General features: G+C 42.4%; 1 protein-coding gene across 1 annotated transcript in view; it reads right to left on the minus strand.

The window, feature by feature from the left end:
* Positions 1-6,281: 6,281 nt before the first annotated feature.
* Positions 6,282-14,906, minus strand: part of ARSB (arylsulfatase B) — a 68,645-nt gene continuing 60,020 nt past the window's right edge. Inside the window, exons 7-8 of the mRNA XM_075410682.1 lie at positions 7,322-7,450; positions 6,282-6,758 (exon numbers count right to left, since the gene is read on the minus strand). Of these exons, the coding sequence (XP_075266797.1) occupies positions 6,493-6,758; positions 7,322-7,450 (395 nt within the window). The 3' untranslated portion in view covers positions 6,282-6,492. The remainder of the gene's footprint in view (positions 6,759-7,321; positions 7,451-14,906) is intronic.

Genomic DNA, 14,906 nt, shown 5'->3' on the forward strand with positions numbered 1-14,906 from the left:
CATCCGGGAGCTGCTTTGATGATGGCAGCCAGTAGTCATCCTTTCGAAACTTGGCAGTAGATATATCACCAACCTTTCCAATGTCTCTCCACCCCACAAAAAATAATACTCCCAGGAGAGAACACTAACGCAACAAGAGCTCAATGCATCATCCTCTTTGCCACTGCTACCCACGGTATGCAATTATCACAAGGGCCGTCACTGAACCCATCCATGGTTGGATGGTTGACTCATGATGCCTGCTCTATGCCAAAACATTTTTACTGTTCCTTGCAGCAGTTCTGTTCGATATAGATGAGCTCATATGCACATTGTACAGCACAGGAAGAACATGACATATGAGAGCACTGGAATCAGAATATTGAAAGCAGCTTGGGGCCCCAGGGAGCTCTCTACATTGTATATTTAACTAGGAACTTTCTACGTAACAACCCAACTAAAACCGAATTAAGTCCATTGCTTGTCTGCAGCTGACAATGACAGTAAGCTGAAAGAGTTAAAACACTCAATTGGAAACCTGCTCGCAAAAAAAAAATGCTTAAAAACCCCTTCAAACCTAGAACTGGGGTTTAAGGGGGTTATTCTTTTAGCAAAACCACTACTTTCCCATTACAAACCTCAGTTTATTTATAGCTAGAGAGACATAAAACCTATGGGTCCACTTAGGGTGAGGCTGCAAAGGGGCTGCCAAGGGAAGGGCCGGGCTGTAGAATGGGTCCTCTGACCCCTCCATCAAGTCAGAGCTAAAGCTGAAGTTATCAGAGACATAGCCTTGGGGTTCAGCTGGAGAGCGGCCTGCAGTGGGTTGCCAAAGGAACAGCTAGGGAGGAAAATAAATTCTCTCTTGACAACTGCTACATCTTGGAAATGGTTTGGTGTTCCTACGCTAAGTACAGCCCACACTACGGTCAGATTTTGGATCACCATGTATTGCTTGACATTGTTGAGGGTTTTTTTTGGTCAATTTTTTTTCATTTAGACAGTTTGCCTTCAGTGTTTTGTGATTCGTTTGCCTATTTCTCATTTGGGTTTCCTAGGCCCTAGGATTACATACATGACTACACATATAGACCATGTGTCCTGGTGTGCCAGACTCCATCAGACATGCTGCAACAGTTTCTCTGTCACTATCACCCCTTCCATCAGGACTCTTGGGTAATTCTGCAATAGGGTAGTACACGTCTAATAGGATTCTCTGTGTAACCTCAAGCTCATTTACTACTTCTTAAGGAAAACATGGAAGAGCTTAGAGAATATCCATAGTAGCCTTACGACCATTAAACCACTTAAGAAGTAAGATGCGAGGCAAATTCCCAGAGGCCAGCAAGGAGTGCTAACAGAGCTTCAAAGCCCAGAGGCTGCACCTGGAGTATTGTGTTCAGTTTTGAGCCCCTCACTACAAGAAGGACATTGAGTTGCTGGAGAGTGTCCAGAGAAGGGCAACAAAGCTGGTGAAGGGACTAGAGAACAAGTCTTATGAGGAGCGGCTGAGAGAGCTAGGGCTGTTTAGTCTGGAGAAGAGGAGGCTGAGGGGAGACCTTACAACAGGTCTCTACAACTACCTGAAAGGAGGTTGTAGTGAGGCAGGTGTTGGTCTCTTCTCCCAAGTAACTAGCGATAGGACGAGAGGAAATGGCCTCAAGTTGCATCAGGGGAGGTTTAGATTGGATATTAGGAAAAATTTCTTTACAGAAAGAGTGGTCAGACATTGGAACAGGCTGCCCAGGCAAGTGGTGAAGTCACCATGCCTGGAGGCGTTCAAAAAACATGTAGATATGGCACTTTGGTACATGGTTTAGTAAGCGTGGTGGTGTTGGGGTGACGGTTGGACTTGATGATCTTAGAGGTCTTTTCCAACCTTAATGATTCTATGATTCTAAGTCCACACAGACCACGAGCGTTTGAACTCTGGGTTCTTCTGTCCAGAGACTCTGCAGAGGATTAAACTCAGAGTCTCCTCCAAGCTCCATTTATCAACTTTAGAAAACTGGACAAATTATTTTCAGGCTGAATATAGGGCCATTGGCTCAAGAAAAGGTCCAGATGTTTTGTTTTGCTTATAAAAGCATCTCTTCCTTTTCTGTGTGCATCTTTTTGTAAATAAGCAATGCAAAATGAGTAGCCAGTGTGAGCACTCTTCCTAAACTTGGTTACTTTTTCAAGGCTTAAATAATTTCTACAATATAAAAATGAAGACTTTAGAATTCAAAATGCTCAGATGTTTGCTAGATTAAGAAGGAATCTTAACTTGGAAATGGATGAAATAAAGTTTTATTTAAAGAGTTCAAAATGCTTGCATTTTTGAATGTTACTCAAGTAACCACAAAACATATAAAGAATTTGAAACAACTGAACAGTATACAACTCTTTACAGATGCCAACCTAAACGTGTGAGCCAGATGGGTTTTTTCCCTAACCCAGTTCAATTAAGATATTTTATGAAGGACCACCCATGGAAAATAATTAAAAAATAAAATGTGTACTGTAGCTTAGAAAATAATGAATCCTTGGTTTTTGAAATGTAACAAGAGGAAATAGAGGGTGAATTTAATACCTATAGAACACAGTGACATGCCACAGTCTCTTCCTAGTAGATGAATTATATGAACTAGAATACCAGCAAGACATTAAAATGCAGATTGCAGGACATAGAGAGAAGACATCATATAAAAGTTCTGCTTACATCTGAAATTAAAATTAGAAGTTCTTTAATCTTTTCTCACTTTAGCCAAGGAGCTGACATCGATGGGAGGCTCAAACACATTAATTACTTGAGCTTTTATAAGTTAGCTGATTTTTTTTCTTGTCCATGAAATTGGATATCCGCATAAAAAGAACAGTACCTGCATTAGAAATATCATTAACAAAAGTTCCCACTTTTGTGGGCAAGCCAACGTCTTTCCTCATGAAATATGAGTGCTGAATGACACACAGGAACATAGGGCAGAAATTCCCCAAACACTGAATATCAGTCCCTTGTTGTTGTGGCAACCACATGCTGTAATTGCTGTTATAAACTACAATGTTATATGACGGTATTGACTGAGAACAGTTGGATTTCTAGTCTTAGAGGTCTGCTTGTGTAGACAGAGCACTAAATAAATATGTGCTATGAAAAACACGGCCAACTCTTTCAAGAGTGAGAATAATGTAAATTCATTGGGTCTGCTGGACCAATATATATACATATATATATATAAGTATATATATTATATACTGGGGAATGGCTGTCAACTTCTCCATCTGCATTTTGATCGCAAGAATAAATTAACCAACACATTCTGAATGAATGAGCAATGGAATACTAAACAGATGGAACCTCTGATAGATACTTGGATAATTTATTTCAAAAAGGCATTTGAAGGCCAACCTGTATCATTAACACATAATGTATAGAAATAGTAACTCTAAAAGTTGCATAAGGTGCTTTGACATCTTATTCATTCAGAATCCCGTGTTCCAAACCATGTTACTAACTATATGCTACAGAAAATCAGGATAAGGAACTTAACGTTGCTGTACTAAACAGGCAAGTTATAAACTAGCATAAATCATTACACTGGTATAAAATAAACAAACTGCAACAGTTAGGAAAGGGAACTGAAATAAATGTTTTTCTACAGCCACTGAAGGAAGATGCAAGCTTTGTCAAGGCAATACCATAGCATATAAAAAGGTTTTATTGCTTATGTTTTCCATCCTTTGCTGTGGTTAGCAAATAACAGAGCCTAAGCCTCAGTTATCATAAAGAATCTTCAAAAGCTCAAAAGTGAAACATTGCTGTGCTGCGAAGGCAAGATTGTCATGGTCTGTTTGGATCTCTGAAATTTACAGGGTAACATACTCTGTAAATCATTTGATGAGCTTAATAAGAAAGAGAACACACATACATCAAACGAGGGGTTAGTCCCATTTGTACAGACTAGTCTAAGACATGAGTTCACTAATCCATCCCTTAATTCATGAGGCTTCTAACTCACAAGTTGTCTAATTCGTAACTTCTAACTTATGCGCCTATGAGCAAAATACTTACCTAGCCGATGATGACAGTGGTCATCCTTCCTCCTCCATCACAGTGCAGGTGATAGTTTAGAAGGTGAGGGACAATCAAAAGAGCTTATCACATACGCTTGCCCTGGTCATATCCTGCTGCAACCATCTGCTTTCAGCCAATGACAGACAAATGGAGAAGCATATTGAACTTTGGTCTGAAACAGGGTTCCAAAACATCTCCCACCACACCACAGAGAATATATGTTTGCCCACTATAGGAGAATTATTTCCTCCCAAACTATTTTTCTTCTCTCCTCATCTTCAAGGATGAAGACAGTGAATAAAATACAATAGAAAAAATATTGAAATACAAGAGCAGAAGTGACAAAGGAGAGAGGAAAAACATGAGGCTCTTTGGGAAAAAATAAACAGCTAAACAGGCTTCTGGAGAGCTTTGGCTTTGCTTCAACTTGTAGGAAAATATCAAAGGTAGAAAAGGCAAGCTAGATTTAAGACAGTGTAATAAAGAATCAGCTGTATCAGAAAGCAGGAATTCCTGTTCATTTTTATATGCATTTTCAGATTTCTTAAGTTTAGTCTTTTCCAGGCTTTATCCTTCTATTTAAAAAAAGTACAAATTCCGTCAAGTCTGTCTCTTTATGAATCTGTTTGCTACCAATTACCACAAGTCTCCTGAGGAAAAACAGGGAAAAGGTGTACAAAATTTTACTGCAATTTAGAGCAGTTAGTCCTGGACTCCGAAAATAGGCAATTAGATCCCTGCTCTTTCTGGAGAGGATGATGGCTACAGCTCTGCAGCCTGAGAACTTGGCTAAGGACACTGAGAAGTAGTACCAGAACTCTGGCCAGACTCCAGAGGTTTGAGACATTAGAGAGCGGGTGGATTGATCTTGCATCAATTTGACGAGTAACCAAGAAATGTTGCTTGGCCCAGTTGCTTCATGGCTCAGAGCCCACTTGAAGATGAAAACAGTCTCTACAGTGATAATAAAGAAACAAAATCTGAGAAGAAAGGGTACTTACCACATACGCAGGCAATAAGTGTAAGGTTTTGTTCATCATAAAATCATTGAATAATTCATGCAGAAGGGGCCCTTTGGAGGTCAGCTGGTCATTCCTCACCACTACCATCAAAGCAGCGCCAACTTCAAATTAGATCCAACTTCAGGGTTAGATCACATCGCTCAAGGTCTTCTACAACCAAGGACTGAACCTCTCCAAGGAGAAGGATGCCATAGCCTCACAGTTCCCATATTTGACTAACCCCATAGTGTGATTTTTGTTTTCTTTCTTATATGTGTGCCTCTCATCCTCGTGCATCTCTGAGAAGAGTCTGCCTTGATCTTCTCCATGCCCTCACATTATGTAGCTGAAGATAGCAATTTCCCCTTTGTCTTTTCTTCTCCAGCATAAACTAACTCATTTCTTTAGCCTCCCCTTGTTTGCTCTCCTTCCCATGGTCATCTTCATGGCATTCCACTGGACTCACTCCAATTTGTCAATACTTTTTTTGTATAGAGAAGCCCAAAATGTGAGCTATGCTCCAGTGCTGAACAGAGGGGAATAAACACTTCCTCTAATGTGCTGGCTACATTCTTGCTCATATGGATCAACTTCTGGTTGGTCTTCTTCATGAAGAGACCACACGGCAACTCTTCTTCTGTCTACTGTTCAGCAGGATGCCTAGATTTTTTTCCCCACAAAAATGCTTTCTGTCTGGTCATGTATTCCTGCATGAGGCTATTCCACCCCAAGTGCAGGACTTTGCCTTTGTTGAACTTCATGAAGTCTTTATTCACCCTGTTCTTCAGCCTGACAAGATCCCTCTGCCTGACATCCCTACCCTCCAGTTGACCACCACTCCCTATCCCAGTTTGATACGTTAACAGTGAACAAAGATTACGGATTTTGCTGTATTCTGGAAGGATTCCCTTTTTTTCATTCTGTGATATTTTGGTCTGTTTCTTTTTCTGAATGGAGGTGCACGTTAAAGGCAAAAATTATGCCAGTCAACTGTCATATTTTTTTCTATTATTTACAGATGTGCAACAGCTTCCTATAGAATTTGTCTTCTGGCTAAACATGAAATCAAATGTCAGTCTACGCCACAAGATGATCCATTCTGGATGTCCCTGCTGCCATGATTCACTGCAGCTTTTTAAGAGAAGTAATCTCTTTGAAGGAGTGAGGCAATGTTTTGCCTTCTGCAATAAAAGCATATTCTCCACAAAGAATATTCAAACAATAGAGTTATAATTTTATCGACATTTCACATACAATTTTTGGAAAGGAGAGTGGAAAAAGACTGAAATAAGATTCTCAACATATTTTAAGAGCAAGAAATACTGAATTAGTCAAGGAATGAGCTCACAATCAGCAATAGTTTAACAAACAAGGTAAAAAAATATGTGACCAGGACCCTGAGTCCATAAACCAGACCCTGCTACGGGGATGTTTTGCAGGATGTAGTGCTGTGCACTATGCCCAAGGACCCCAAGCCCCAGTTACTTCTGGATCACAGTGGGGATCCTCATCAGGGTAGAACACAGGCACTGAACGTTTATGATAATACTGAAGCCGTGAGAGCAGTTTTTTCACCACATGAGGATATTTTTCAGATAAATCATTTTTCTCTTCAGGATCACGAACAATATCAAATAGCCAGACTCTCTTTGTTGGTGGGTCAGATGATTGAATCTTTGTCTCATTGAACAAAGATGGTGGAGGGAACCAATGACTGCAGCCTACAGAAACAGAAACAGACCAAGGATTAATTCTCAGATACGGACCAGCAGTGTGGAGATGCAGAGTTACACTGTAATCAAGAAATTCACTAGGTCCCATGATCAGCCATTGGCTACTGACTGTTGCTGCATTCCTTAACGCTAGCCAAGCACCAAAGTCTCTCTAGTCCAGGTCTATTTATACAAGAGTCCTATTTACATAAAAAAAAGCTGTACCATTGGGATTCAAACTTCCACATGACCTAATTTCAAATCAAGTAATTTAATGAATTTTCTTCTTGGATTTGATGATTCTTATGGTCCCTTCCAACTTGAGATATTCTATGATTCTATGACAGTTTTTCCACTACTGTGAAAGTAATTCATACACAAAATATTCACAAAATGAAAGAATATGTTGTTTGGATTTTAGAAGTGCCCATTCTAGATTTTTGCATGTGATCAAAAACCTGAGAATTTAGCAGAGTAACTAAAAGAAATTAAAATCTACTGAACAGAATTAAGCTGTATTTGTGGTGGATGGGAGACATGACGCACCGTACAAAAAGGAGTTACTTCGTTACCTGGATATCCAGTTAGTAACTTCCATTTTCCACGTCGAATTGCTGCATGCATGGATATATTGAAAAGTGTATCATCCCACAGAAAAGAATGGCTCTGTGGTAAAGATGTCCTGTTGTCAATGCCAAGACCTTAATGAAATAGTAAACTAAGTTAGGTACATTGCATATGTGTGAATTAACTTTCAGAATTCCGTTGGAAAACAAACCAAAATCATCCACTCACTTTTATGTACTGGATAAAGCATTTATTATATATAAGTGCAAAGATTTGTGCTATGATTCACGGGATGTGTTTAACTCTTAGAACTTGAACTGCACCACAAAAAGTTACCAGTGGAAAATGTCACACCAGAGTCTGGATAACTAGACTAATTTCATATACAGAAACCATGTGTATCTCATATACCTATATTAAGAATGTGCATAATTGTAATTGCTGAATTTGCTTATACAAGTGCCTGTATCTTTTGCCAGATAGGAATACAGCATTGAAAGATCTCCTGAATCAGTGCACTACAGTTAATTCTCTTAGACCACTCCAGGGAGCAAGTCCCAGGTCCTGCCTTGTATCCACACACAGGGAGCTCTGACCCTCTGCGGACTGAGTAGGCTACATTCACACAGATCATAGCTGGCCAGTGAGGTACTTCTATGGCATGACACAGTGTGAAGTATGTCTTCATGCTGTCTTTGGTAGAGAGAGTTGCATATGGCATGGCCCCATACCTGGATACGGCAGAAAACTTTATAAAGAGTCAACTATGTGCAAATCCCCTCTCAAAAGAAAATGTGAAACTCCATATAGGAGGGACCTCAGAAAAAAAATGAACATGCATACATACACCAGGGATGATCAGGAGACCAGTGCTTAACCAAAACCAGAATGAAGTCAGACAGACCCTGCAGGACCATCCAAACTAACTTGCATATCAGCTTTCATAAACAAGATTTGAGCTTAAGAAATAAAATCTAAGAGTTTTACATTAATTGTATTGCTGACACCTGTTTACAAAAAGACTACCAGAAGGCAACTTTACAATCAGACCAGAAATAAGACATCAGGAGGTAGTAACCAACGTTGATATTCTAGCATCTTTCAAGAGATGAAGTTCAATGAGTTTGGGGAATTTGAAGGACTCAGCTGAGAGATTTTTGCCATAGAAACGAAGAGAGAATCCATGAGAAGTACAATGATCATCTGAGATCAACTACTGGAAGCAGAACTAGAGGTTTCTAAAATCAGTAAATTCTGTACATCATATGAGGCAAATATACATCTGATCGAAGAGAGCAACAGAAAGTTTGGAAAAGAAACGCTGGGACACTACTTCTATATTTTTTATGAAGGTCCTGCTAAATTTCTGTTTTATTACCGGGCTTCACACTTTGAATCAGTTTTTCTTCATTAAGCACTTTCTGTGCATACCCTTGTTCCCTGTTTACATCAGGCTTGTATAATGTTCCAAGATGAATATGTCTATAAAAGGAGGCTGCTTGTTTAGAACATGCATACACAGACTGGGGAGGACTCAACTTATCTTAGATCGTGAAGCACTGAAGCTGATGGTAAAAAAACCCCAAACTCCTACAAAAAAAGGAAAATTTCAGAAATACCTCCAGAAGAATCTCTTCTGGAAGATAAATCCACACACACCCATCTGATGTCCGTAGCAGATACTAAATAGATTAAAGATTATTATTGCTTACTTTCCAACATCATTATGTTATGTATTATTCTGTCATTCTGTTTGCTACTGGGAATACTCATCTTTGACATTTACTTTCTTAAAAAAGCATAATGAAAGACATTCAGTAGACAGAAAACACAACCATGTTTTTCAAACATTATGTCTCAAAATTACAACATTAAGGCTTGGTCTAAAGGAAAAATTACAAGAGTCTGCATTTCTGATTTTAAGGTATAGCATGGAGAATATGCTTCTGGTTGCTGAGCTATGGTATGTGAACCCATATTATTACACAAGATATATTATTTAAAATACTTCAAATAAACAGTACAAAAGATTATATTTTTAGATACACTTTGCAAAATACTTAAAACAAGATACAAGGAGATAAAATTATTTTAAAAACCACTTCTTTGGTCCAGGTAACAAAACCAAACTCCTAAACTAAGAAATGCTTTTACCAGAGCTTGTAGTTGTTAAAGTTGTTTGGTGGAATATTGTCTTACAGCAAAGTTTCTTGAAGAGAAAAAGATAAATTCCCGTATGTTGAGCTATTATAAACAGAGCTCTATCAGTCATGTTAACTCGCCTTTGCAAGCACTTGTCTTGTGCCAAAGAAATGTACTGCCTGTTATTCAGGCAAGTGCATTGCTTCCCAATCAGTACAGGTGAACCTTTATCAGACATACCAGCTATAGAAAACAGACTGATGCTTGTCTGAGTGCTCTCTACATAGGATATTTATAGGTCTGCCAGTTCATTACATTATATAAGCACCAAATACAGAACTAAGAGAAATAGAACTATTGCTTGAGTTCTCTTCTGCCCACCACCTGACTCTCACCTTAAGCCAGGATATTCCTCCTCCTGTGTTTGCCTGACTTTCTCCTCTTCAGCCCAGCTGTGAAGATTCTACCTCTGTCTTCATTCTTCAGCTTCTGATAGTGCAGGTGAAATGCAAAATGCCTGTCAGTCTTCTCCCCCACCATATGAATTTTACAGGATTCTGTTTTCCAATTTGTCAGTCACACTATTTTTGTTTCATTTGCAAGGTAAAATGATCATTCTCATAGCATCTAAGCAGTTTTTCTCAGCATCTCTTCTAGATTGTTGGGGGCAGGGGTGTGTGTGTGTGCGTGTGTTCTTTTTTTCCAGCATGGTTGACTAGGCAGTAAGAACGGCTCTATGGACTAATTCAGCAGTCAGAGGACAGATGCCTTTTATGGATCTGTCTAATCAAGTCTGCCTTCACATGGTCGCATATTCTCCTTATACACTTTTACCAAAAAAATGTGATCCTTTTGTTTGTGCTAGACTTTTTATTTTTCTGCCATTTGATAACTAGTGTATCAGTGGCTAACGAAATATTAAAGCTTTGGTTCTACCTTAAGACAAAAAATCCCATAGCCATTGCCACAAATTTTCTTATTTTCAAACAGAAGCTATAGTTTCCTGAAGCTCAGCTTCGGAGCCTCGCCAGCTGCCAGATTTCAAGTACTCTCTTGGGAAATGATACAACTTTCATTAGTTAAGAAAGCTGTGAAATTTCATTGCTATATTTATTTTTAAACATTTAATGCTAGAACAAATTGATCTAAATATTTTAGTGTTTTGTTTGGAGTTGCAGGTCACCAAAACGTATTCAAATAGCTTTTATCTCTCTATAGAGAAAACAAGTCCTTCAGAAAATGTTGCCCTTGGTAAGTGACTAGGAGTACATATCATGTTTCAAAACCATCCTTAGTCTTAACAGTCTGAAAACCAGTTTCAGGATCAGATTTTCAAAGGAATTGAGGTGGCCAGCTCCTGCTACCCACAAAAGCAACAGATGATCGAAATGCTTTAAATGCCTGACCTTTCACCACCTTATGAAAACTTCAGCTTAATCCTTTTATCTCCATTATCATACATTGTCTCTATAAACAGATATATATTCCAAATTAGGATGCAAAAGCCTAAATATTTTTCAGTAGCTAATTCGTGTCTTAAAGAGACCTGATTTTTCAGAAGGCCAATGTAATAAATTCTGAAAATCTATGCAAAATGCTCAGAAAGCATCAGTCAAAATGTTAGCTGCATTTGCAAAAACAATTGCTATGTTGATAATCTAAACATTCCACAGCATACTCTTCATGCAGAACATTGAAAAATTTACTGCTGGCCAAGTATCACAGAATCACAGAATCACAGAATGGTAGGGGTTGGAAGGGACCTCTGTGGGTCATCTTGTCCAACCCCCCTGCCAAAGCAGGGTCACCTACAGTAGGCTGCACAGGACCTTGTCCAGGCGGGTCTTGAATATCTCCAGAGAAGGAGACTCCACAGCCTCTCTGGGCAGCCTGTTCCAGTGCTCTGTCACCCTCAGAGGGAAGAAGTTCTTCCTCATGTTCAGACGGAACTTCCTGTGCTTCAGTTTGTGCCCATTGCCCCTTGTCCTGTCACTGGGCACCACTGAAAAGAGCTTGGCCCCATCCTCCTGACACCCACCCTTCAGATATTTGCAAGCATTTATAAGGTCCCATCGCAGCCTTCTCTTCTTCAGGCTGAACAAACCCAGCTCCCTCAGCCTCTCCTCATAGGAGAGATGTTCCAGTCCCCCCACCATCCTTGTAGCCCTCCACTGGACTCTCTCCAGTAGCTCTTCACCTTTCTTGAACTGGGGAGCCCAGAACTGGACACAGTACTCCAGATGAGGCCTCACTAGGGCAGTGTAGAGGGGCAAGGAGAACCTCCCTCGGCCTGCTGGCCACACTCCTCTTGATGCACCCCAAGATCCCATTGGACTTCTTGGCAGCCAGGGCACACTGCTGGCTCATGATTAACCTGTCGTCCACTAGGACACTCAGGTCCCACTCTGCAGAGCTGCTCTCCAGCAAGTCCGCTCCAAGCCTGTACTGATGCATGGGGTTGTTCCTCCCCAGGTGCAGGACCCTGCACTTGCCCTCGTTGAACCTCATCAGGTTCCTCTCTGCCCAACTCTCCAGCCTGTACAGGTCACGCTGAATGGCAGCACAGCCTTCTGGTGTATCCACCACTCCTTCCAGTTTGGTGTCATCACCAAAATTGCTGAGGGTACACTCTAACTCTTCATCCACATCGTTGATGAAGAAGTTGAACAAGGCTGGGCCCAGTACTGACCCCTGGGGGACCCCACTAGTTACTGGCTTCCAACTAGACTCAGCGCTGCTGACGACAACCCTCTGAGTTCTGCCATTCAGCCAGTTCTCAATCCATCTCACCGACCACTCATCCAGCCCACACTTCCTGAGCTTCCCCAGGACGATATTATGGGAGACTGTGTCGAAAGCCTTGCTGAAGTCTAGGTAGACAACATCCACAGCTCTCCCTTCATCTACCCAGCCAGTCATGTCATCAGAGAAAGCTATCAGATTGGTCAGGCATGATTTCCCCTTAGTGAATCCATGCTGACTACTCCCGATAACCTTCTTTTCCTCCACTTGCTTGTTGATGACCTCCAGGATAAGCTGCTCCATCACCTTTCCCAGGATGGAGGTGAGGCTGACCAGCCTGTAGTTCCCTGGGTCCTCCTTCTTGCCCTTTTTGAAGATTGGAGTGACATTCGCCTTTCTCCAGTCCTCGGGCACCTCTCCTGTCCTCCAGGACCTCACAATGATGATGGAGAGTGGCTCAGCCATGACATCCGCCAGCTCCCTCAGCACTCGTGGGTGCATTCCATCGGGGCCCATGGATTTGTGGACGTCCAGATTGCTTAAGTGATCCCTCACAGAGTCCTCCTTGACCAAGGGAAAGTCATCCTCTCTGTGGGCCTCCTCTCTTACCTCCGGGGCCTGGGATTCATGAGGGTCTGCCTTGGCACTGAAGACTGAAGCAAAGAAGGCATTCAGTAGCTCTGCCTTCTCTGCATCCTCCGTCACCAGGACACCCGCCTCATTCAGCAGCGGCCCCACATTGTCCCTAGCCTTCCTTTTGCTGCTGATGAACTTGAAGAAGCCCTTCTTGTTGTTTTTGACATCTCTTGCCAGCTTGAATTCCAGGTGGGCCTTGACCTTCCTCGTCGCATCCCTGCACGCTCTGACCACATTCCTGTATTCTTCCCAAGTGACCTGCCCCTCTTTCCACATTCCATGGACCCTTCTCTTCCACCTGATCTCCACTAGAAGCTCCTTGTTCAACCATGTGGGTCTCCTGCCTCCTTTGCTCGATTTCTTTCTCAGGGGGATGCACCGCTCCTGAGCATGGAGGAAGTGACATTTAAAGAGTGACCAGCACTCTTGGACCCCCCTGCCTTCGAGAGCCCTGGCCCACGGGATTCCTCCCAGTAGCTCCTTGAAGAGGCCAAAGTTAGCCCTCCTGAGGTCCAAGGTTTTGATCCTGCTTATCGCCCTCTTCCTCCATGCAGGATCCTGAAGTCAACCGTTTCATGGTCACTGCAGCCGAGTCTACAGGTAGGAACCTTCACATCGTCCACCAGTCCCTCCTTGTTTGTTAATACAAGGTCCAGCAGAGCACCTTTCCTTGTTGGTTCCTCCACCACTTGCATCAGAAAGTTATCATCGATGCTCTGTAGGAACCTCCTGGATTGCGCCTGCCTGGCTCTATGGTCTTCCCAGCTGATGTCAGGGTGGTTGAAGTCCCCCATGAGAACCAGGGCCTGTGACTGTGAGGCTGCTTGCAGCTGCCTGTAGAAGGCCTCATCAATTTCCTCCTCCTGGTCAGGTGGCCTGTAGTACACACCCACTGTAATGTCACCTGTGTGAGCCTGTCCCTTAATTCTAACCCACAAGCTCTCAACTCATTCCTCATTTGCCCCTAGGCAAAGCTCAATGCATTCCAGTTGCTCCCTCACATATAGAACAACTCGACCACCTCTCCTTGTTGGCCTGTCTTTCCTAAAGAGTCTGTAGCCATCCATGACAGCATGCCAGTCATGCGAGTTGTCCCACCACGTTTCTGTGATGGCGATCAAGTCGTAGCCATCCTGCTGTGCAATGGCTTCCAGCTCCTCCTGTTTATTGCCCATGCTACGTGCGTTGGTATAGACACACTTGATCTGGGCTGTCAGTCTCACCCCTGACCCTGGCACACCAAGCCTGGGCTCGTCCCTAGTGAGCTGGGCGATGTCCCCTTCCCCCTTCGAACCTAGTTTAAAGCCCTCTCAATGAGCCCCGCCAGCTCGTGGCCAAGAATCCTTTTTCCCCTTTGAGACAGCTGCGATCCACCTGTCGCCAGCAGGCCCGGTGCTGTGTACACCTCCCCATGATCAAAGAAGCCAAAATTTGACTGATGGCACCAGTCCCTGAGCCACCTGTTAACCAGGTGAGTTTTCCTGCCCCTTTCAGTGCTGTTCCCTGCCACTGATGGGATGGAGGAAAACACCACCTGCGCCCCTGATCCCTCAACCAGTCGCCCCAGTGCCCTGAAGTCCCTTTTGATGGCCTTGGGACTTCTCTCTGCGATCTTGTCCCCGCCAACCTGCATTACCAAGAGGGGGTAGTAATCAGAAGGCTGCACCAGACCAGGGAGTTTCTTCGCAACATCCCTAACCCGGGCCCCAGGGAGGCAGCAGACTTCCCTGTGGGATGGGTCCGGTCGGCAGATCGGGCCCTCTGTTCCCCTCAGAAGGGAATCACCTATGACAATGACCCTCCTTTTTTTCTTAGCTGAGGCAGTTGTAATACATGGGGCAAAATCTAAAGTAACATCCTGAATTGTGACCAGAAAATACACAGGTCTTTTCTAAAAAAGTGAACAATTTTCCAATGCATTAAGCCTTGCTAGTGCACAAGCATAAGTACTACAAAAGGGAAAGTAATGAACATGGGGGAGGGAAAACCACAAATTCTAACTCTGCGTACACAAAAGAACGTGATCTGAACAAGCTATTGCTGTTTAGGAAAGAGTTTGTGAAGTTACAA

The sequence above is a fragment of the Opisthocomus hoazin genome, chromosome Z (genome assembly GCF_030867145.1).
Source record: "Opisthocomus hoazin isolate bOpiHoa1 chromosome Z, bOpiHoa1.hap1, whole genome shotgun sequence".
In the NCBI taxonomy this organism is placed as follows: Eukaryota; Metazoa; Chordata; class Aves; order Opisthocomiformes; family Opisthocomidae; genus Opisthocomus; species Opisthocomus hoazin.